The 23,902-nt window shown below is 39.4% G+C and overlaps 1 protein-coding gene across 2 annotated transcripts in view; it reads right to left on the reverse strand.

The window, feature by feature from the left end:
• BARD1 (BRCA1 associated RING domain 1) overlaps positions 1–23,902 on the reverse strand; it is a 67,655-nt gene that overhangs the window by 21,203 nt on the left and 22,550 nt on the right. For both annotated transcript variants that reach the window (XM_065562139.1, XM_065562138.1), the window contains 2 exons: positions 14,150–14,230; positions 13,185–13,357 (listed from right to left, as the gene is read on the reverse strand). In XM_065562139.1, the coding sequence (XP_065418211.1) occupies positions 13,185–13,357; positions 14,150–14,230 (254 nt within the window). The remainder of the gene's footprint in view (positions 1–13,184; positions 13,358–14,149; positions 14,231–23,902) is intronic.

Genomic DNA, 23,902 nt, shown 5'->3' on the forward strand with positions numbered 1-23,902 from the left:
TCAAACAGGTCCAAAAGAGAAATAAATATTAGCATAGCATTAAAATCATCTTCTTTACACCAGATGGCTGAACCTAGCTTTTAAAAATGTTAAATTTATATCAGTTTGTATGCTTTTTTATTTCATAGAGTGATAGTGATATCATTAATTGTTGCAAAAGAATCCTGAGGGCTTCAACTCAGGTCTTGGCAATTAAGTGAAAGAACAACTATATGCCTTATTACACAGTGTTTTCATTTTCACTCTTTCAGTCTTCACATTGTATTTAATTGGGGGTTTCTTCACACTGTATTTAATTGGGGATTTAGGACAATTAGGAATTTTTTGTTTCAAAGAGCATTTTAAGTTGACCTTTTACCAGTGCATACCCTGCATAAGCTTGATATTGCAAGGTGACAAAAAATAAGGGATGTTCACGTAATGTTAAAAGTCAAACAAAGTACAATAATGTTAGAAAATGCAAGACCTCAGGTTTTCACAACTGGGCCATGTTCCACATCCTGACTATTTTGTGATGTATATTTTTATTTTAATTGTGCAACTGTAACATTGAATAAACATAGGTTGTAGATTTTGTTAAATGTGCCAAAGTCTGTGGCCCCTGTAATAGCAGGAAATAATTAGGTGAGATATGCCCAGATGATCCGAGTAGGCAGACCACACCTTATCTACAGAAGAAGGTGGAATCATGTGAGCAAGATATACCAGCCGGGCATCTAGAAAGGATTCTCTGTATTACCTCAGAGGTGGTCCACCCTGCCTGGTATCCCATCTCTGGTTTAGATCAATCTGATGCTTCAGAGGAAAGTATTGTGGGTTTTCTTTCCATAAAATCTATTTGGCCCAGCACTCCACTGAGAGAGCAGATTGAGTTGATTATGTATGAGCCCTAAATCCCTCTAAGTTACTGCTTTCCAAGACAATCTCTCATCCTGTCGATCAGTGGTTCTCAACCTTTCCACACTACTGCACCCCTTTCAGGAGTCTGATTTGTCTTGTGTACCCCCAAGTTTCACCTCACCTAAAAACTACTTGCTTACAAAATCAGACATAAAAATACAAAACTGTCACAGAACACTATTACTGAAAAATTGCTTACGTTCTCATTGTTACCATGTAATTATAAAATAAATCATTTGAAATATAAATATTCTACTTACATGTCAATGTATAGTATATAAAGTAGTATAAACAAGTCATTGTATGAAATTTTACTTTGTACTGACTTCGTTAGTGCTTTCAATATAGCTTGTTGTAAAAATAGGCAAATATCTAGATGAGTTGATATGCCCCCTGGAAGAACCACTGCTGTAGATAACCTGTGTTATTGATTCCCAGATCCATTACCTTGATTAGACTGTATTAGAGCACATTATTGGAATTGTGACCATTTAGCCAAGTGATTCAGCTTGCTTGCTCTACAACAGTAACCTGTCTCACCAGTCTGTGTCTCATCTACAAACTTCACCAGCTAAGATTTCATATCATTATTTAGATCACTAATAAAAATATTTAACAGAGTAGGACCAAGACCTGATTCTTGGGGGACCCTGCTGGAAACAGTCCTGCTCAGTGGTATCTCTCTATTAACTACATTTTGAGATCTGTCTGCGATCCAGTTTTTAATCCATCTAGCGTGTGTTCTGTTAATGTTATATAATGCACTTAAAAAAAAAAAAAGTCATGTGGTCCTAAGTTAAAGCCCAGGAGAAATCCAAGTATACTATATCAACACAGTTGCCTTCATCAACTAGACCCGTAAAACAAAACCGTTGTCTTTTTTTTGGACAGGATTACAAGAGCTACCTTCCATGAAACCATGCTGACTGACAATTATATTCACTGACCAAAAAAAGTAATTGATAGAGTTAAGATTGCCCAATGGCATCTTGTGCCTTTCCAGAACATAGAATTCAGCAAAACTCAACCTTCTGAAAACCAGGAAACAGAGTTAAGGTACATCTCCATGAAATCTTAATTCTCTCTCCCTAGAGCTGGCAATAGGTTCTGGGAATTATTTGCTTGCATTCCAGCTGCATTCACTCTGTTAGGTGTAACCGTACTGAACAGCGAAGGGATTAGCTGGAGCAGTTTAGCAGAGTTGTGATTGTGATATGAGGCGATTTAAAGGCCATGCCTCTCCGAGGGGTGTGTGAGCCCTTCTCCCTGACTTGTGTGTGAGAGATCAAAAGAAAGAGGTGCAGATGTATCTTGAGAGAACCAGTATGCCTCATTTCAGCATTGCCTTGTGTAGGTTGTGTCAGCAGCAGGACTTGGGTCTTCTGGCCATGGATGGGAAATGTCAGAAGTTAGGTGGGATAGGAGTGTGGTTTGTGAATTTAGTGAAGGATAAGTGAAAGGATCGTGTTAGGTGGCAACTTGTGCATAATAGTGAAGGGGCTGAAGAGGTTGTAAAATTTAGCAGATGTGGTTGTTTTCTGTGGAGCAGGCTACAATGAAGTAGGGCAGGTGTGGGTAGCTCTTGTACAGTGCAAAGCCAGATTGTGAGTATGGATGTTCTGAGCGCACTGCGGCATTGTTCAAAGAGGGCACAGGTAAGCTCGCGCGGACGCGTAGCTGAACTCTTCATTACCTGGTTATCACAAGTTTGAGTTTTGCTGAACTCAATGCTCCGAAGAGCACAGGTTATAACTGGGCAACCTTAATTCTGCATTAATGAGGGGTTCTGTGTCAGTGAATTATCTCAAAGCACTTTACCAAAGAGGGAAACATCATTATCCTCAAGGTACGGATGGGAAACCTGAGGCACTGAGAGGTAAAGCAATTAGGCCAAGGTCACCTAGCAGGTCAGTGAGAGTTGGGAACAGAACCCAGGTTTTCTGAGTCCCAGCCCACTTTTCTCTCCACTAGGCCCAACATGGTTGTGTGAGATCGTAAATACCCCCCTCTATAGACTTTGCTATAGTAGAGTAGGGATAATGGTCATGCTTTGAAATATTTTGCATGTATAGTTGCTAATAGGGACAGTGAGAGAAACTGAGAGTTTCATTGCATGGCAGATATAGTAACTAAGCACATGAGCAAAGACTCATGTCTCTCTCCTTTTCCACTCCCCCTCTCCCACAACATACAGGCTCCCCTATCACCATTCCCAGCTTACCCTCCCATTCCTGACCCATTAAGCCATAGCACTTTAGAAGCTATTAGAACATAAGTCTGGCACACCCTGCTGCTGCATACACATCAGGCAGATTATTGGAGGGCTGCCCGCCTCCTTGATTTTTGTAGCCCGAGCTGTACATGGAGCCCTGCACACCTCTTACATTTCCCCATCCAACAGACTCCCTATTCTCCTGCTTTGGTCAAGGCTCCTCTTCCATACCCTTGGCCCGCTCAGTCCACCTTCCCTCCAGGCTACTCCAGCCCCAACAGCTCCCCCACTCCACACAGGGATGGTGTGTACCTTAACTTTGTATTTCCTGGTACTCTCGGGTTTAAATCTGTGTTACCTTCAGGGCCTCCCAAGATCCTGGCACACACATGGGGAGCAAGGAGAGGGTCTCAGACCACTGCATAGGACCCCAGATCCTAGCACAGACACAGGAGGGAATGGGGGCTTGACAGCTCCCCACATCCCTAATACCCTCTACTCACGTTGCCACCAACTCCCAGTGTCCCATCCCTTGACCTGTGCCCCACAACCCCTCTCCTATGCACTCCACTCTTCTCCCCTTCCTCCAGCAAGTATTTGCATGTGTAATTTATTTTCTTTTTGAATATACCTTGAGCAATTTCTAAATGTTCTGCTGTATTCCGATTACATCCCTGCCCACTTCCCCCCAAAACAAAAACCAACCCTTTGACAAAGGCAGATTGTAGCAACATGCAGACATTTCATTTCCAGATTCCTCCCAAGGGTGGGTTCTGAACATATAATGCCTGGGTGTTGCTACGCTTCAATGGCCACAGCACAGCCCCTTGACCCACCCAGGTCATGTGAAAATGGGCTGGGTAGCAACCCTCTTGCATACTTTGTCTACATGTGTGAAGTATGATCTGTTTGGTGCGTAAACCTTAAGCTCAAACCTAACACTTTGTTGAATAATATCTTCAGTGTTGCCTTCCCAAGAGGTCAGTGGTTGCCATTTACTAACTGGGGTAAGTGTTGAGTGATTGAGACCCCTTAGGCACAATCAGAGCCATAGTTTGATTTCCCAAGTATGCCCAGAAAAAAAGTGTACGTAAAATCAACCCTGAGAAAAGCTTTTTTGGGGGTGAGAGGGCAAGAGACTGTATCTTGGGGACCTTTTGCTCAAATAATTCCAAATTTAGATCACCCTCACCAAGGCACACATTTCGAGGTGATCCATGTAAGCACGCAAAGTTTAGAGTACATAGAAGAATCTCCTTTTAAACAAAGGGTTCCTCGACCTTAACTAAAGCCTAAAGGGCTCCTCGACCTTAACTTTATCCTCTTATTCTTTGTTGATAGAATCCTGAAGTTAGAGGCTCCAGCTTTTTTAGGTAAGACAGATGTACTGCTCTTGCTAATCCAGAGTCCAGAAGTGCTCCAATAAATGCCTCTTCTTGAATGAATAAAAGTAGACTTTCAAGGTTAATTTAGGTCTACACGAGCCAGATGTATCCTTTGAGGCAAAAAGTCTATCAGCTACTTATCTAAGTACTGACGGCAGGTGAAAACACTCAAGGCTAAAGAGAACCTAAATTTAATACTGGAAGGATCACTGTGCTGGAGAACAGAAACCCTCGAAGGCACCTCAAACCTGATGCTTAAACCAATACGGAGAGTGATGAAACATATGATACTGCAACTGACCCCTCAGGACCTTCAGTGCTGGATTCTGCAGGACCACAAAATCAAAGAGAGCTCCTCAACAGCAGCTGATGACCTTTAGCATTGGAGTTTGATGGGGTGACACTACTGAACTCCTGGGCATTGGGAGTCCATTCACTGCTGTCAGTCGAATGGGATATTAATGTAAAATTTCCAGGATGTTTGTTATTGAGGGACGAGTGTGACATGGCTGACCCCAACAGGTGGAGCTTGATATTGGCCTCAAGCTAAACAAGTGCTCAGCCTCTGGGTAGGGCACAACAGGGATTGAGAATATTTCTCTGTCATGGAAACAGAGGCTTAGAAGGATTCAATTTTTTTTAATCATTAAATGTTGATTTCACTGTACATAAACCAACAAAAATTTCTATTTTTAATAATTGAAATTTACAGATAGGCAAACGAAGAAAAATACTGCTTGAGAACTCCTTTGAGTTTGATTTAAGGATATTTACTTCGCATACTCTGACATGTGGTGCTGATAATTTGTGTTTTAAGAGTAATAAAGCTTTCATTTTCTGAATCTCAACATCTACTGTCATTAAATAATTTTGTCTGACCCCTATCATTTCCCACAACTGTGAAAACTTTAAAGCTGGTATAGGGCAACAATCAATAAAAAGAGAAAAAAGTGCTTTACAATAAACATTGATAATATCCATTGAAATTAAAAAATAATCAACATCAAATTTTGCCAAGCCTACAGATACAGTTCTAGCATATGGGGTAACAGTAACAATACAGTAAAGTGTAGTGAGGGGAGAGGACAACCTGCTAGTCAGGAAATAAGGAATCAGAGAAAAGGAAAGAATATATGATAAGGCAGATATATATGCAGAATTAAGGAGCGCTTCAAAAGCATTGAGAAGGCTGATTTTTGGTTTGTAGTCTCCAATTTAGGCAATCAAATGCTAAATTTTTGTATCCACATGTGTATCCAACATAAATAATACATGATCTAAATGCCTCGTTTTAACACCTTTAGCCATGATATTAGTATTCAGCAGGCCAATGTAAAACATTTTTTCCCCTGCTTTCCGAACCTTCTTGGAAAAAGAAAGATCAGCTCCCAGTGCTACATTTTTACCGTTTACCCCATGTGGAAAATTCCTAATCACTTGTGGGTAACTGATTCACCGTCCATACTTGGGCTATATGGTGAACAGTAAGAACCCTCTTCTTACACCATGGCATTGGCTGTATAGACTTTGGCTCTGGGAGTACACAAACAGACAGGTCTGTTTATTTCCCCTGGGCATAGGTGGATGGGGAAGTGAGTAGAGCCTTGGCTGTGCTCCCCAATGCATCAGCCAGCACTAACGAAGCTGGGTTGGGAGTGGGAAGGGTTATGATTTGCTGCTGGTATAGCGCAACAAGCAAATAAACACATACCTCCAGCAGCACTCAAGGAAGGGAGAAGCAAGGAAGGAATTGTGTCTGAGGAGTATCTGAGGCACAATATGATCTGGGATACTCATGAGATGGAGCAGTATATGCCCATACTTTGCTCACATCTGCGCCTAGAGGCACGTCTACCTCTAAATAAATATTCCCATTTGCCTGGGATTGTTCAGACTCAAACTTGCGCCCACTGGATGAAGGCTAAAACACACCTAAAAGAAATAAGGCAATGAGACAATTTTTACTAATGCTAAACTTATTGTGCATGAGGAACTGGCAAGATAGCCCATTTGAGTGAAAGCATTTATGAACAACTGTGAAATTGCAAATGCACAGATCTAATTTTTCAAGTCACTTGGCTTGCTGTGAAGCAAGGAAAAAAAGACAGAACTCAAGAGAACAAGCACAAGAAAACATAAATGTGTAGGAGATTAACTTAAAAAAATTAACTAGACCAGCCGGGCAATTAATAGGTCCACTGGTCCATATAATATTTTTCCATATGCAGTTCGTATCTTTCTTAGTCAGAAAAAAATTGAACAGCAAAGAAAATACCCTAACTGCTAAATCTTGCAGATTTCCAAAAAAGTATTGCCAAGGAAAATTTAAATCCTATGATTTGTCTTCTGGAAAATAAAAAGAATTCTGATCTGGGTTCTCATCCTACAAAATATGTACACACCGTCCCTTTTATAGTAAAGCTATTTCCTATACTTAAATCATAGAGATAAAAATCTGACAGTATCTTTGAGGTGAGATGTACTAGATGTGGAGTTTACTTATACGGTATATCAGATGTCTGTTTAAAGGTGTTGGAAAAGTAAAATTTTAAAAATTCACAAAGACTATCTATATAAAAGTCTTTGCCTCGGTTCTCCATCTGTCAAATGGGGATAAAAGGACTTCCTTCCTCTTTTACAATCTAAACAGACAGGGCAGAGAAAGCATAAGATTTCAGGTCTTACCATGTATATGTACAGCATTTAACACAATGGGTCTCATCTCAGTTGGAATCCTTAGACACTACAGTAAATTAGATACTAAATACCAGTATTAAACTAGGTTACTATATTTTACAGTACACTTTTTATAAAGTGTCATATAGAACTATTTCAAACTAGCACTCTAAGGTTAGGTCTACACTTCGAGCAGGAGAAGACATACCTGCACTAGATCTGTTCAAGCTAGTGAGCTAAATAGTGTTGTCGTAGTATCGCGAGCGGTGGCAGAAGGGCAAACACATACTTGGGGTGGCTAGCAAGATGTCAGGTACAAATCACTTGTGCCCCCATGGCTACACTCTATTCATACTGTACTAGCTCGATCAAAGCTAGTGCAGGTATGTCTTCTCAAGCTCCAGCTCTCAAAAGTAGAAATACCCTAAATTCAACTCAGGCATCACTTTTATTCCAACACACTAACACCCCAAATTACTAAGGCACACTGTTAAAAAGAAAATACACCTCTACCCCGATATAACATGACCCGCTATAACACGAATTCGGATATAACGTGGTAAAGCAGCGCTCCAGCGGATCAAAGCAAGTTCAATATAACGCGGTAAGATTTTTTGGCTCCCGAGGACAGCATTATATCGGGGTAGAGGTGTATTGGTTTAGATAATTCTGCAGTAAACATAAAAGTGTTTGACTGCAAAAGCCACATTTTCCTTAATGACGAATATATTTATACAGGGCGTCTAAATACGGTTTGAACACTCATAGACTCATAGACTTTAAGGTCAGAAGGGACCATTATGATCATCTGCATGCTGCAGGCCACAAAACCGTCCCTATTCTTCCCTTGACTCTGCTGATGAAGTCCCCAAATCCTGTGTCTTGGTGACTTCAATTGGCAGAGAACCCTCCTGCTAGCGATCCCTGCCCCATGCTGCGGAGGAAGGCGAAAAACCTCCAAGGCCTCAGCCAATCTACCCTGGAGGAAAATTCCTTCCCGACCCCAAATATGGCGATCAGTAAGACCCCGAGCATGTAGGCAAGAGTCTCCAGCCTGACCCTTGTTAGCCATTATACTATTTACCTGCTATTGCTCGGTATTCCTTAGCTAATATGTTTTACCATTAAACCATTCCCTCCATAAACGTATCTAATTTAATCTTAAAACCAGACAGGTCCCTCGCCCCCACCGTTTCCCTCGGAAGGCCGTTCCAATATTTCACCCCTCTGACGGTCAGAAACCTTCGTCTAATTTCAAGCCTAAACTTCCCCACTGCCAGTTTATATCCATTCGTTCTCGTGTCCACATTAGTACTAAGCTGGAATAATTCCTCTCCCTCCCTTGTATTTATCCCTCTGATATATTTAAAGAGAGCAATCATATTCCCCCTCAGCCTTCGTTTTGTCAGACTAAACAGCCCGAGCTCCTCTAGTCTCCTTTCATATGACAGGTTTTCCATTCCTCTGATCATCCTAGTGGCCCTTCTCTGCACCCGTTCCAATTTGAGTTCATCTTTTTTAAACATGGGAGACCAGAACTGCACACAGTACTCCAAATGAGGTCTCACCAGCGCCTTATATAACGGAAGCAGCACCTCCTTATCCCTACTAGATATACCTCGCCTAATGCATCCCAAGACCGCATTGGCTTTTTTCACCGCCACGTCACATTGTCGACTCATAGTCATCCTCCGGTCTACCAGAACCCCTAGGTCCTTCTCCTCTTCCGTTACTTCTAACCAATGCATCCCCAGCTTGTAACTAAAATTGTTGTTAGTCATCCCTAAATGCATCACCTTACACTTTTCACTATTAAATTTCATCCTATTTCTGATACTCCAATTCACAAGCTCATTCAAGTCCCCCTGCAGAATATCCCTATCGTCCTCCGAATTGGCAACGCCTCCCACCTTCGTATCATCCGCAAACTTTATCAGTCCACTCCTGCAATCGGTTCCGAGGTCAGTTATAAATAGATTAAATAAAATGGGTCCCAAAACTGAACCCTGAGGAACTCCACTGGTAACCTCCCTCCAACCTGACAGTTCACCCTTCAATACGACCCGCTGCATTCTCCCCATTAACCAATTCCTTATCCACCTCTGGATTTTCATATCGATCCCCATCTTTTCCAGCTTAACCAATAATTCCTCATGGGGTACAGTATCAAACGCTTTACTGAAATCCAGGTATATTAGGTCCACCGCATTTCCCTTATCTAATAAGTCCGTTACTTTCTCGAAGAAGGAGATCAGATTCGTTTGGCACGATCTGCCCTTCATAAAACCATGTTGTAATTTATCGCACTTGCCATTAACCTCAAGGTCCTCAACTAGTTTCTCTTTCAGAATTTTCTCCAGCACCTTGCACACTACAGATGTTAAACTAACAGGCCTGTAGTTACCCGGATCACTTTTTTTCCCTTTCTTGAAAATAGGAACCACATTAGCTATTCTCCAGTCTAACGGAACCACCCCCGAGTTTACAGATTCATTAAATATTATCGCTAATGGGCCTGCTATTTCTCGCGCCAATTCCTTCAATATTCTCGGATGAAGATAGTCCGGTCCTCCCGACGTAGCCCCATTAAGGCGTTCGAGCTTTGTTTCTACCTCGGATACGGTAATCCCCCATTCTGTTTGCCCCTCTGTCACGGTGCTAGTATCCCTAATACCTTCATTGGCCTCATTAAACACCGACGCAAAATATTCGTTGAGATATTGCGCCATGCCTAGATTATCTTTAATCTCCTCTCCGGCTATAGTCTTCAGCGGTCCTACTTCTTCCTATTTATATGGCTGTAAAACCTCTTACTATTGCTTTTAATTCCCCTCACGAGGTCCAACTCTACACGGCTTTTGGCTTTTCTCACTCTATCTCTACATTCTCTGACTTCACTAAGGTAAGTTTCCTTAACATGTTGACAAAATTTAGTGAGCTGAGAGATATACAGGAAAAACTGATTATTCAGGCTTTTATATGGCTCTAAAAGGTTTAACCAGCTAATTAAGAACCACTTATATCCCATGTCAAAGAGGGCTTTAATAAGAAGTTTTAAGCTCCTCAAGAGCCTGGGGAGCTGGGGATGAACAAAAATTAGTAGAAAACTGGAATATTAGCCAGATGAACTGAGATGAAGAAAACAGCAAAGCAGTTTGAGCAGTACAGGCTAAGACCACAAACTTCGTCCATTTAAAGTTGCGCATTCTTCTAGTAGACTCTTAAGCAGCTAGTAAATCTTCAGACCTTGCTCAAAACTCAGTACTACTCAATCTCTACCCTTTTAAAAACCTGGCTGATAGTGACAGAAATCCCATGTACATAAATAGCCTGAAAGACAATGGTATTATCAACTCAGTGTTAAGAAACCATCCTGCCTTGATCAATAAGGAGCTTTGAACCTCTATACTACCACATCGGTCACAACTATTGCTGCAAAGGCAATTAGAAAAGTCAGAATTTATGTGACGTCACGTTATGTCATGCTTTCACTGAAAATAAATTGAAGCAAGGGATGGCGAAGAGAAGAATGAAAAGCTGTGAGGCAGAGGGAACTGCAGGAGTCTCATCGTGGGGCGCTGTCGCACTGGGAGTAAGAGCAAGCATTATGAAAGAAGTATCTCTACGACTTAGAAGTTTTGTTTACACTTTAATGTCAGCTTTTCTCCGTGCCTCAGTTTCCACATCTGTAAAATAGTACTAATAATACTTGCCTCCTTTGTAAAGCATGTTGGGATTTACGGATGAAAAATACCTAGCTCTTACATTGTGCTATTACATTGAAGACTTACTCCTGACATTGTAGAAGGGGTGGCATTCTTCTATATGTTACAACATGGGAATAACTTCATCTACTGGAGTAAGAGGACAAATTGCTTTTACCAAATGGGAAGAAAAGATCTTTGATGTAATTCTGCAACTACTACAGTAGTGTATTACACAATAGCATCTCAGCAACAGATACAGAAGGAAAACAAACAGATCAGGAAAATAAAATATTTTTGTGGCACTTACCAAGTAGCAAAACACTAAATACTTCCCATGTCACTTGCAGGTCCATTTGCAAGAGATGAAACACAAAGAATGCTAAATTTGTACCCAGAAAATTTTAATAAAGCTTAAATAAATCACAGTAGAAATTACTCCATGAGAATTATCTAGCATTATCATTATTCTCAGACATCACTCGCTTTACAGAAGCCTTTGGCAAGGTACATTTAAAAATTCTTGCTAGGTACCTATTTATGAAACCACTTAAGAAACTATAAATTAATTTTGTATATCCTGCAAATGATGAAGTCATAGCGCCTCGCCGTTATTAACATTGCCCATTTAAAAATTCAAACAGAACCCTTTTCTGTACCACTAATGGCAGTATGCTGATACCACCTGTAGCCAGACTCCTAAAACATATTTGATTTTAGAGGGGATGTAGTCTTGGATACCCCATATCACACTGTTTCAGATATTATTGTTGCTACAATAAATATTAGAAAATTGCTTATATCCACATTAGACTAGGTCTTGTCAGTTCACATTGTGAATGGAACTGGACTTCAATCTATTTTCTTGATTTGAAATGAGTAGGAGACTTTTTGACCAAAGGTGGTCATATATTTGCCAGTATGGCTAACTGAAAAAAAAAAGTTCTCTCAGCTTCATTTCAGTTTCTGATAGCAAATCTAGCAGAAACGGTGGGCTAATAAGAAGAGAGACCTGAAAATTCTAGTATTGCCAATTTAAAGTTCTACTGTACAATTTTTCCAGTCTTTTGACTGCTATCAAAAAGGTTTATACCAAAATTGGTTGTTTGTGTAATATTTTCAGAAGCCCAGGAGAGTTGTAAAAACCATACAGGCAGCTACCAATACCCAACTGGTGAACGTTTTTTCTTGGAAAGCTGATACCTTAGGAAGCAGATGTACTACCCTATTTTTTTTTTTTTTTTAAATATGCTGCCTGGGCCAAGGGAAGGATTCCTTTTTTACTTTTCTGATTTATTTTTCTATTCTGACATTTCATGTAAACTAGAAGTATTTTCTGATCGAATACCTCCATTCTGTAACAGAATTTCAATATGTTTACAACATTTGAAGCTAGCTAATTTATTAAAGCTTCCTTATCCCCACTTGACACTATAGCCAAGGAGGTACATACTTCAGCAAACAAGTCAGATATGAACAAGGCTACATACTACAAGCATGTAATGTGCACATGCCATTTACAGATTTTATACAATATCTGCTGATACAAATAGCAATGCTACTGCCACTGTAGCATGACATGATCAACCCAGCATCTCATTCAACTGATATGATGACAATCAGAAAGATAAATCCATGAATAATTATTGTGTGTTTGAGACAGTATCAGTCACTTTACAATAAAATAAATAAAAAAAATAAAATAATGGAGATATCCTATCTCCTAGAACTGGAAGGGACCTTGAAAGGTCATTGAGTCCAGCCCCCTGCCTTCACGAGCAGGACCAAGTACTGATTTTGCCCCAGATCCCTAAGTGGCCCTCTCAAGGATTGAACTCACAACCCTGGGTTTAGCAGGCCAATGCCCAAACCACTGAGCTATCCCTCCCCCCAGATGTTTGCTACATGTGTTTCAATGGAGCAAACTCACCAGAAATATAAATAGCTAAAATGGAAGTACTTTTTAAAAATATCAGTAATAATTTTCATTATGCACTCAGATTTTTTGTTGTTGTTTACTAATTTTTTTTAAAAGCTCAAACTTCGTGATTTATTCCAAACTTCATAAAGAAAAGCTTAGGACAATCCTGAAGCCTAAGCAAAAAAGATAACATCCAAGTTAGAAAGGGGAAGGTAAGGGCATTGTGTAATTGAACACAAAAAGAAACTCCCACTGAATAAAATCATATGTATTCTATTAAGAGCTTTGGTTCAAATTTACTCAATGTTACATCCTGTACTTTCAAGAGCAACATCAATTTGGAAATAAAAAAGTCAATTACAAAATAATATTACACATTTACTCACACTGCATCCCGGGAGGCTCCATGTGAGAGCAACAGCTCAACAATGCTCACATGCCCATTCTTGGCAGCATCATGAAGCGGTGAGTCATTCTGATACCCAGTAGTGTTCACCAGTGCCCTGTGCTGTAGCAATAGCTTCACCACCTTCTTGTGCCCATGATTACAAGCCTCGTGCTAGCCGGTGATGTTGACAAGAAGCACACAGGAAAGAAAGACATAAAATTCTAATGAAAGCACAGAATTTTTTCTTTTAAATGGAGGTTTGTTACCATGAGTTAATGCATTCACTTTCATAGCCTCTCTCAGAATGGCAGCAGGATATGGAGACACTATTCAATTTTGACAATACAATGGCCATCATGAGTAATTATCTTTTCAAACATGGCATTGATAAAGAGCACAGAGGAACTGAACAGAGACCACCTGGTGTGCAAATAAGACTAACTTGGAAGGCATTCCTTTATGTCGACTAGGGTCAAACACGCTCTTTGGGAGAAAAAGGCAGAGGATGAAAAGGGATTAGCACTCACTAGCTATCATTTTTTAATGAAATTCAAGCATGCGATAATACAAAAATATATCTAACCAAAGTTCAAATTCCACTGTCTAATGTGCACCCAAAATGGTGGGAACTACAGCTCTAATGGCATTAACAGTTTACAAGATGCACAAGAAACTGTGCTTGCACACGAACCTGGAAAGAGATAATTTTCCACACTTAAGAAATCATAGGTGAAGATTATCCTGAATATGATAGTAAAAGTGAGAGAGAACAATGACACTTGAGGAGAGGTGGGATGATTCTAAAGGAAGAGCATTCTCACATTGTCATCAGGAAGTCTATTTCTCATAACTGTCTTCTTTATGTTTTGGATACAATAAAGATAGGGATGGGAAAGAACAAACTGTAAAAAATGGAAGTGTGGAGGAAAAAAATGGAAATATCATAAAAATGTTGATACCCACCAATGGCGTCCATCCAGCATGGTCTTTAACATTGGGGTCTGCTCCATTTTTCAGTAAGTGTTCAACGGCTGATACATCACCCTAGAAGGGAAAAAAAATCATTGCTAAACTTCTTAGGAAGGATAGATAGAACAAATTAAAATAAATGGGAGAGAACAGTAATAAGCTGCATCATTTTGATTGCAATTAAACCAAGACTTTCATTTAGACAATGTCAACCTACAAACTTTTACTCTTTCGAAAACAACACTGTTTATTAGTATAGTTTAGTCAGAAACACCTAAAAGCTTAATTTAAGTCAGGGGCAGACTGAATAAGGCACATCTGACGCACTATAAATAATTCAGAATACATAACTGGACAAGTGTATGCAGACTGCAATCTATTGGCTAAGACTGACTGCAAGGATTAAGACCAGGTACATTTACCCAAAAATTACATGTCCTTCAAACCAAAAACTGTGTCAAACTAATCTAAATGACTAGCCAGAAATATGCACAAGTGAACCCGATTTATGTGCCAGTCTTAGAAACATCCAACTTGCATGACTAAAATACTGAAAGAAAAAGCAAAGAGAAAGTATTATACCCTTATATCATTGGCTGCTATGCTACCATCATAATTTCATTTCCATTCTGGCAGAACACTACAAGATATTCAAGTTTTGCTAAGGCATAGAGGTGGAAGCCATACAGGAAGGAAAGGGGAATGATCGAGACAGAAATTATGGGGAGTAGAAGGAGGAGCCTAGAAGAATATAACCTACAATTCACCAGAATATCCACAAAATTGGTTAAAGTTGGGAACTTAACAGCTCTCAGACTCCCTGCTTATTAGAATCCTGAACCTGTGCTGTCAGACATTACTTAGAGCATGAACAAGGCTCCTTCACCCCTGTCTATAACGCTGTTCGCTGGAATGCCTACTTTGTTGTGTTTCTATCACTTAATATTTTTATGCAAATAGGTTATTGGCCTATCACTCAACCCCAACCTGGAGGACCAGTTGACTGCTGTTCTTTTGGTCCCTATCTTTTCACTTGTCCAGCTTGATGGCCCTACCAGGAGTTAAAACTCCCACCAGCATAGTTCTCGGTCAGTGGAACACATAAGGCGTTCCACTGTGTCAAGGTGCAGTCCCCAGGGAAGTCTTATTAGAACTGTCCTTAGCAAAATTTGTACTGCCAGCTACAAATCCCAAGATGGGAAGAGGGAAAAACCAGGCAAGAGGAGAAAGAAAGGAGGGGGGACATATAGGAGAGACAAGGTAGGAAAAACCACAAGGGAGAAGTAAGAACTCCATGTGCCAAGAACCTAAGGCTACACAGATGGCAAAGAAAGGAGAGAAAAATAATTGGAAGTGGAAGACAGAACTGCAAACTTATATAGAGACAATATGGAATCAAACAGAATAGGTGAGATGAAATCTCCTGCTCTCATGGCGAAAGCTGAAACAAGGAAGGCTTCAAGTGCAGATCTACTGAAAACAGGATAAGGGAACCCAAAAAGGTTAAAAACCAGCAGCTCTCTCTCTCAAGAAAAAGCTGTGCAAGGAGTTAATACCTGAATCACAATGCACTAGCCGTAATTCTTGTGCCATCAGGTATATTAACTGAAAGAGATCCTGATCATTATTCCACTACCACACTACATACCTTAGAATTCACCTCTCTCTTTAAGAACAACAAATATGAGGCCCAAACTTGAGGACAGTATTAAACCAAATGAAGGAGAGCGTCAAACCTGTTCTATGATATCAAGGAACATTTCTGTGACCATGTAGAATAGCATTAATCCTCATTCTTTACAACCAAAGAAAACTCTTACAAGACTCTGTTCAGCAGAAAAATAACCAGCAACTGATAAAAGAAATATTAACTCAACATTCACATAAAATGCTGAAAAGCTCTAACTTTATATCAGTCAACTGAATTTATATAACCAAGAGATATGTTCCATGCATTATAATCACAACCTAGACGCCCCCAGCAAAATGTTACATTTTAAGCAATTAAAGAATATACTATTCTAGTTAGAATATGTTTTAGTCTCAAGGAAAGAGACACAAGTGGAAACCATGTACAAAGAGAAAATATTCACAAGCATGGGAGACAGTGAGCAGTACAACAGAGCTTTTCCCATGGATAAAAAGAATTGCCTCGGGTAAGTGATATTTGAGCTTCTTTTTTAAAATTATTAAGTTTGCAAACATATATAACAGTAGTTGATATTTTTGCACTGTTCCCGTAGAGCAAAAAGAAAGCAAATAATTCAAATCTGGTGTGGGCACTAGGATGTTAACTGCTCAGAATGTTAACATTCATATTACCAATCCATAAAATGCTAGTTTAATTTTTATTACAATAAAATTGCGCGGCTGTTGACAACTAGAAGTACTGTTAACATGTACAGAATGAAAAAGGGTTAGAGTAAAACTAGAAAACTATAGCTCTATTGTAAATTGAGAAATGAGTGGGATTTTTTCCCTGAAAATGAGAAAAAATCCATTTTGTTACCTAGGCTGTAAATGGAACTTCTCTTTTTACCACTTGCAATTCACAATAAAAGTGAAGGGAATAGGAGAGGAGCTTTCATTTCGATTACACACATGCACAATGACTGAACAGCTACTGTCAATCAGGATTAGAAGTGATGCATTAAGAAAGCTGTTTGTGGCCTAGAAACTGACAGAGAAAATATAGCCAGAAATTAAAGTTTAAATTTACAGCCGCAGGGCATGTTACTAGACTCATGGAAGTTTATGTCTTCTGCCCCCTGAACTTTTAAGAGGTTCTGAGAATGCATTCAACTACTTGACAGTGAATACTCATTGAAAAAAGAAACATGCGAGGAAAAAATAGGGGGGGGGAACAGATCTTCAACTGGCATCTACTAGGGATTCAATCTTGCTAAGTTCCAAGTTCCCGACAGTGCTCCAACGATACACTTAAAAACAAAATTAACTTTAAGCATTGATTTCAATGGGATAATTCACATGCTTAACAGGTAAGCCAGTGCCTTAAGCATTTTGCTGGGTCAGGGCAAGAGTGCTCAGCACCTGGCAGAATTGAGCCCCAATTGAGGATCTGATTCTATGTATCGTCCATCCTCATTTGGAAGGAATCAGGAAGATAAGTGGTAATTTAATGTTCTTTGACAGTTTTCACCTGCTACAAAGAAAACACAACAGGAGTCTCCATCTATACATAGTTTTTGTTTCAAGAGCACCATCTAGTACTCACTTAACTAAAAAGCTCAGAAAACTTGCTTTGGCTTTTATTTTAAAGTAAGTTAAATTTCTCATGATCAGATACAAAATTATTTGCTTTATTCTACATGTTTTTGTGACTCTACGATAAGTCATCAATCCCTCTACCACACAATATTTGCACTGAGGTACGATACCACTAAAATACGTTGTGCCTGTTTGAGCTTACGCTAGCAAGAGCTTGATATGTTAAGGTTAATGGAAAAAATGGGCCCAAAGAGTCATAGAATATCAGGGTTAGAAGGGACCTCAGAAGGTCATCTAGTCTAATCCCCTGCTCAAAGCAGGACCAATCTCTAACTAAATCCCCAAATGGCCCCCTCAAGGATTGAACTCATAACCCTGAGTTTAGCAGGCCACTGTTCAAACCACTGAGCCATCTCTCCCCCCAAAAGTGTTAATATGACCCTGTCACTACACAAGACTAAACATTGAAACATGGTTTGGGGCTTCGAGTATAGCCACCTCAGCCTGTTTTGTCCCATAGGACTATCCTTAATAATCTTTTATTAAAGATACAGAAAAAAGGAAAAACATTTAAAGCATTTGAATTTAAAGTACTAAGTAAGAATTTCATGTTAACAATATTTCTTATTCCTTTTAGTTGTATACAGTTTTGTTTTTTTTAAATGAGGAAAACCTTGTACGACACTATTTTAGATAGTATTAAATATGGTAACAACTGGGGATAGTTATCTGGGGAAGAGAGAAAAAAGTTAGTTGAGATGGACTGGAGCTGATGTTGAAATCCGATTCTGCTTCCTTTCGACAAAAAAGACAAATAGCCACAAAAGGGTATAGAAAAGAATCACAAAGATAGCAAATGCAGTTTCTGTGGTGTTCATGCTTACCTGCAACCCTGCTGTGGAGAAACATGTGCAGCACACAGTCTTACCAGCCATTCTGAGACCTGGTAAACTTGTATCAGCATCTCTGCATTAGGCTGTTTATGACATTACTTAGAATTGCCTCTCTGGTTGCGGGCTCACAGCAGTGTTGTGAATCTCTTTCTTGGGTGGCTTACCCAGAATTATTAAACAAAAGGCAAGAGAGATAAGAAAAGATGGAGAAGGAAGGAACCTGGCATGGGGGGGGGGGGGGGGGGGCTGACAGCAGAAACCCAAATCTCATGTTCCGGGTGATGCGCAGGATTTAGCCAAAGCTCATGGAGGTGGCAATGTCATCTGGGTCCCTCTCTCTGGCCCTGCCTGGTCAGTTTAGGACATTTCTCAGGAGCAGACAGTAGACATCCAATTGTGTCATGATGGATTCTTGGGTCCCAACAGATGACGGGGTAACAGCAACAATTGGTAACGCTCTCTTTACAGCCCACCCATTTGCCAGCTTTAGATCCCCCAGAAGTCTTTCAAAAGGACCCAGGGGTTAATGGACAGAATAGCCCATCCCCTCACTATTTTGTCCAACAATTAGACCTTGTTTCCAACCCACCCATTTTTGGCCATTAATGTCCTTTGTTTACTAGTTATGATCTTAATAATCTTTGGGTGACATGAGTAGACCTTTTAGTCTGGACGGATTCAGTCTCTCTCGCTTTTTCTGACTTTTATGAGTAATTTTATATAACTCACTGAGTTGGACTTCTCTGACCTTGATCAATTTAGAGTATAGGCCTCTGCCCAACAAATTTATTGGTAAGACTTGGGATTCTCCTACTTGGGAGAATACCGCCTGATGTTCATATGTTTGAGACAGGAAAAGACGTTAGCTAGCTAAAGCTGATATAGTAAATTAATGGTGGTGGGGGGGGTATTGTTAATGAGCGAATAGCACCCCAACGAAATAACTAGTTTGTGTACAGGAAGGACACCATCACAGGGTGTGGGGGGACAATTATCTGCTGGAGACAAACCAAGGGAAGGCCATTTTAAGCTGATTATCAAGGTTATGAATAGCAGCAATGAAAAATTACATGGTTCCGGTTAGCCTTCACTATGCTGCAGGTTGGGAAAGCTCCAAGAAGCACAGCAGCATGAAAGGCACTGGAGCCACCTATCCGCAAATCTAAAAGATAGCATTGCATTGGTTTACGTGGAGAAGGATATTTTCACAGTCATCACCCCCAGCCCCAGCTCCCCTCCCCCCCCTTTTTTTAATGAAACCTTAGATTCTGCAGATGCTGATGGCACTTCCCCAGAAAAGCTTCCCATTTGGCATGGGCAAGTGGATTTTTTTCAAGTCCTAATATCAATTGTATCAAATGCTAGTGCTGACAGATGGTTAAGATAAGCAGCCAGCATCCCTTTCATTATTTTATAAAATTTCTCCCTTTTCTACTTCTATTAAAGATATTTTGCAGTTTCCTTATAATAACCAGTGAGTTAAAGTTAATGGAGATATTAAGTGCCAGGATGGAAAAAATAAAGTACAGTGAGAATTAGAGTATCACATGAAAGACTGAAGCTGAGACCAGGGGATTAAGTTTACAGAATTTGACTCCCTCTCTACTTTCTAAAGCTCCAAGTGATTTTACTATATTGCAAGTCAAACAAAAGAACCCAATACCTTGATCTAATGAGTGAACGACTTGATTGTTAAACAACGCAATTCCACCCCCCGCTCTTATTGCTTTCCCACATCTTATTTATAACTTATATTAAGTGGAGAAAGAGGATGACAAAGAATTAGAGAGCTTATAGTAATTGTGAATGCTCTGACTGAAACTTTAAAGAAAACAATCACCTCTGATTTCTTTAAAATTAATTTCCTCACTAGCAGATCATTTAGAGAGTAATGAGCATGGTGGCTCAGCACATATATTTGTAAGATAAAACATCCAAGAAGAGTTAAGCTCCAATCTCATAACTAAAACAAGACTGAGCTCTGTAAAAAGCAATATTTGTAGGACACTGGAAACAATTTTACATTCAACATTAATATTTGGGAAAGATTGCTGTGATCATGGTCAATTCTTGTATTTCTAAATTCAATATTTTAAGTAGTTATGAGGCTTTTATATTTGTCTGAAATACATTTAAGCTGTCAGCTGTGAATTTCATTTGAAAAAGCCTGGAAATTATTGTCTACAATAGTCTACTTAGTATTATTACAGCACTTAGATTTAAAAGGACATAATCAACTTTAAATGTGGTCCATTTCAAACAAATTAAAGGCAGTAGCAGGTATTGCACCTGCTTCTGAGTTACCGTACCTATTCCTGAGGTTTTTCAATCAGTCTCCAGTTCTTAAAAAACTGGATCTTTCTTCACTGTTGCTGTGTGAAAAAGCTCTATGTGGCTTAGGTATTTAAACGGATTGCCTTTTTTATATAAAACTTAACCACTCTAGTTGTTCTCAGTAAAAATACTGAGGTTTTGGGGACAGATTACTGGGGAATTGCACTTGTTGAAATGGAATCCAGAAGTCATTTTATAGAGGAGTTTGGAATGTGGACATAGTAACCTTTGGCTCAGGAACACCGTGAAAGGAGGTTTATACCTTGTGTGTCTGGATCTCTCTAGAAATGCAGCCCTAGAGCATACATGATAAAGCTCAGTGGCTCAGATGGGATTACTCAACAGTCTTGCCTGCACTAAATGCAAGTGCCATGAAAGTAAAGGGTCCAGTACGGCAGACTAAACTCGGACAGATACACAAAAATTGAGGATCCCTGGTATAGAGAGGACAGATGCCAAGTAATCTTTTTACTAGCACCCAAAGCAAGTCCTGATTGTCCCACGCTGTTCCTTCAATTAAAATAAAGTTACCTAAATACATGTAAATTGCTTCCTGCTCCCAGAGTCGGAGTGCAATAGCTCTGTGTTTAGCTGCTACTTGTTTAGGGCATAAAGCTCAAAATCTCTTCCCAACTAACTGAGCTATGCACCTGTGTTGTCCTCATCCCATCCCATGTTTTATCATTCTTCCCTCTTGCTGGACTTTATACTAGTGCTGTTTTCGCTCAGGGAGCCTTCCGTACAGTCTATCCTACCCAATGGCCCTGCAGCTTGCAGGAGAAATTTTATCTGAAGGGAAGTTTATGCAGGAAGTTTACAGGATTCTCTAATTCCAGGCCAAATTTAAAACCCTGTGGTAACTATAAGCCAGAGGTGCAAGTTCCTGTGTTTTAATCACCACATATGTAGGGCAGTAGTTCTCTAATGTTTGGTAATAAAAGAATTTAGATAATTAAGCTGTGGGAGGACTGTGATGGAGTGGGGCTTTCCCCAACCGTTTAGATAATTTTAAAAGTATAAAAGGCCACATTTTGCACTTTAACTACTTGGAAATTTTACCTTTAATGAGTATGGAGGGTAATAAAAAACATGATTTCAGTTCACTAGGCAAATAGCTACATTCATTCTAATTTATTAATGCAATTCAGCATGAAGCTCATCCACTCTATAACCTTGTTTCAGAACCATTTTGCTTTTAGTATGTTTATTATTAGTGTAGAAGTAGTAAAATGGGAAAGAGCCCCACACACTTCCAGCTTTGATTGATTTGGAATAGCACAATACACTTAATTTTAATGCTTGATAATGTTGTTAATTATCTCTTTTAAAAGACAAAAAAAGTAGAATTCAATTAACTTTCATTAAGTGCAATGTATTAGGGCCTACAAGCTAATGAAAATAATATGGATTTTATAATTAATGAAGTCCCAGAGAATTTAGTTTTAATTCTGATTTTTTTTTTTACAAGACTGTTTCCATTACAGTGACAATTTGACAAACAAGGGTGGATGAAGAAATCAGGAAAACAATGTTAGAAATACTGAGAAAAACTCATTGTGCTTGTGGAACTGAAATTGCTGACTGGGCTACCTTACATGTATTATAGTCCAAAATTCTCTAAGTTAGCCTAACTTACATAAGAAGTCAAGTACAGAGATTATTCAACTCCCCTTTTTGTTTGTGTTATGTTCACTGTATACACCAGGGATCGGCAACCTTTCAGAAGTGGTGTGCCGAGTCTTCATTTATTCACTCTGATTTAAGGTTTCGTGTGCAGTAATACATTTTAACGTTTTTAGAAGGTCTCTTTCTATAATATATAACTAAACTATTGTTGTATATAAAGTAAATAAGGTTTTTAAAATGTTTAAAAAGCTTCATTTAAAATTAAATTAAAATGCAGAGCCCCCCGGACCGGTGGCCAAGACCTGGGCAGTGTGAGTGCCACTGAAAAAGTCAGTTCGCGTGCCACCTTTGACACGCGTGCCATAGATGGCCTATCCCGGTAAACACACTGAAACAAAAACACTTGCTGAAAGGTTGCAAGATAACACTACTTTACTTCTTTGAATCTGGAACCATAAAACACAAGAATCAAAACACACACACACACACACACACACAAAGCAGGCTGTGCCCTAAGGCAGAGAGGCATAATTCAACCCACCTGGCTTTTTACAGACTGACTGCTGAAGATTTAGATTGCATGCTTCCCTATGTGCACTCTTACCTTCAACCAAGACTCGAAACCCCCTTAAAACTTAAAGCATAGCTTGTAATTTTAACAGTTTTCAATACACCACAGCTTGCATTACACTGGTTCCTAGAGCACTGCATTAGCTGCAGTATGTACACTTAATACAGGATTGTTCCTGCCCTCAAGATTTTACAGTCTAAATACACAAGACAAGTGTGGAAGAAAAAGTATTATTATCTTCATTTTACAGAAAGGGAAGTGAAGCACAGAGAGATAAAGGGTATGTTTACATTACAATTAAAAACCAGGCTGGCCTGTGCCAGCTAAATGGGGCTCGGGCTATCTAACTGCAGTCAGGGTGAACAAAAATCAGTGATTTAAAACAAAAATTGATTTTTTTGTATTTAAATCTGATTTTTTTGGATAAAATGGTTTTTGAGGAAAAAACATATCTAAAGATAGTTTTAATTAAGATATATTATAGCTCAAAGATATCTCATAATGGAATACGGATTATAAATTATAATTCTATAATATGAGACAATATATTCATGTAATGTTTAAGAAAAGTTTTGTAAATGAGTTCCAATAGTTCATGGATTAGGGACCCAATCTTATGGGGCTCCAGGGGTTTCTGTATAGATTCTTTTGGTTGATCTTTCCATCTATCCAAAAGGACTCAGTGCTCAGTCTAGAAGATACCATCAGAGATGCTTAGTTTTGCAGTTCTCAAACTGTGGATTTGAGATAACATGCTTGCTAACAGCAAAGATGTTTTTAAATAAATAAATAAATATAGAGAGAGGTGAGAAATAACAGACCTCAACCCTATTGTCCCTCTGCAAATTTGTGTACAGAGTCAATCCCTTACCTCCCTCTAAAAGTGCAAAGTTTCAAAAAGTTCAATGAATAGAAGATTGTCGGAATAGATCTGGACAAGGAGAAGAAGTCTGGAGATAAATGTGAGAGGGGAGGGACAGGCAGTAGAAACAAAACTGAAACTGTTTAAGCAGCATATTCCAGAAGTCTTGAGGTCTTTCTGAGTGTAGCCTTCATTGATTTGAAATCTACCATACCATTCTCTCTCTAGAAGGG

Source organism: Chrysemys picta, chromosome 11 (assembly GCF_011386835.1).
Source record: "Chrysemys picta bellii isolate R12L10 chromosome 11, ASM1138683v2, whole genome shotgun sequence".
In the NCBI taxonomy this organism is placed as follows: Eukaryota; Metazoa; Chordata; order Testudines; family Emydidae; genus Chrysemys; species Chrysemys picta.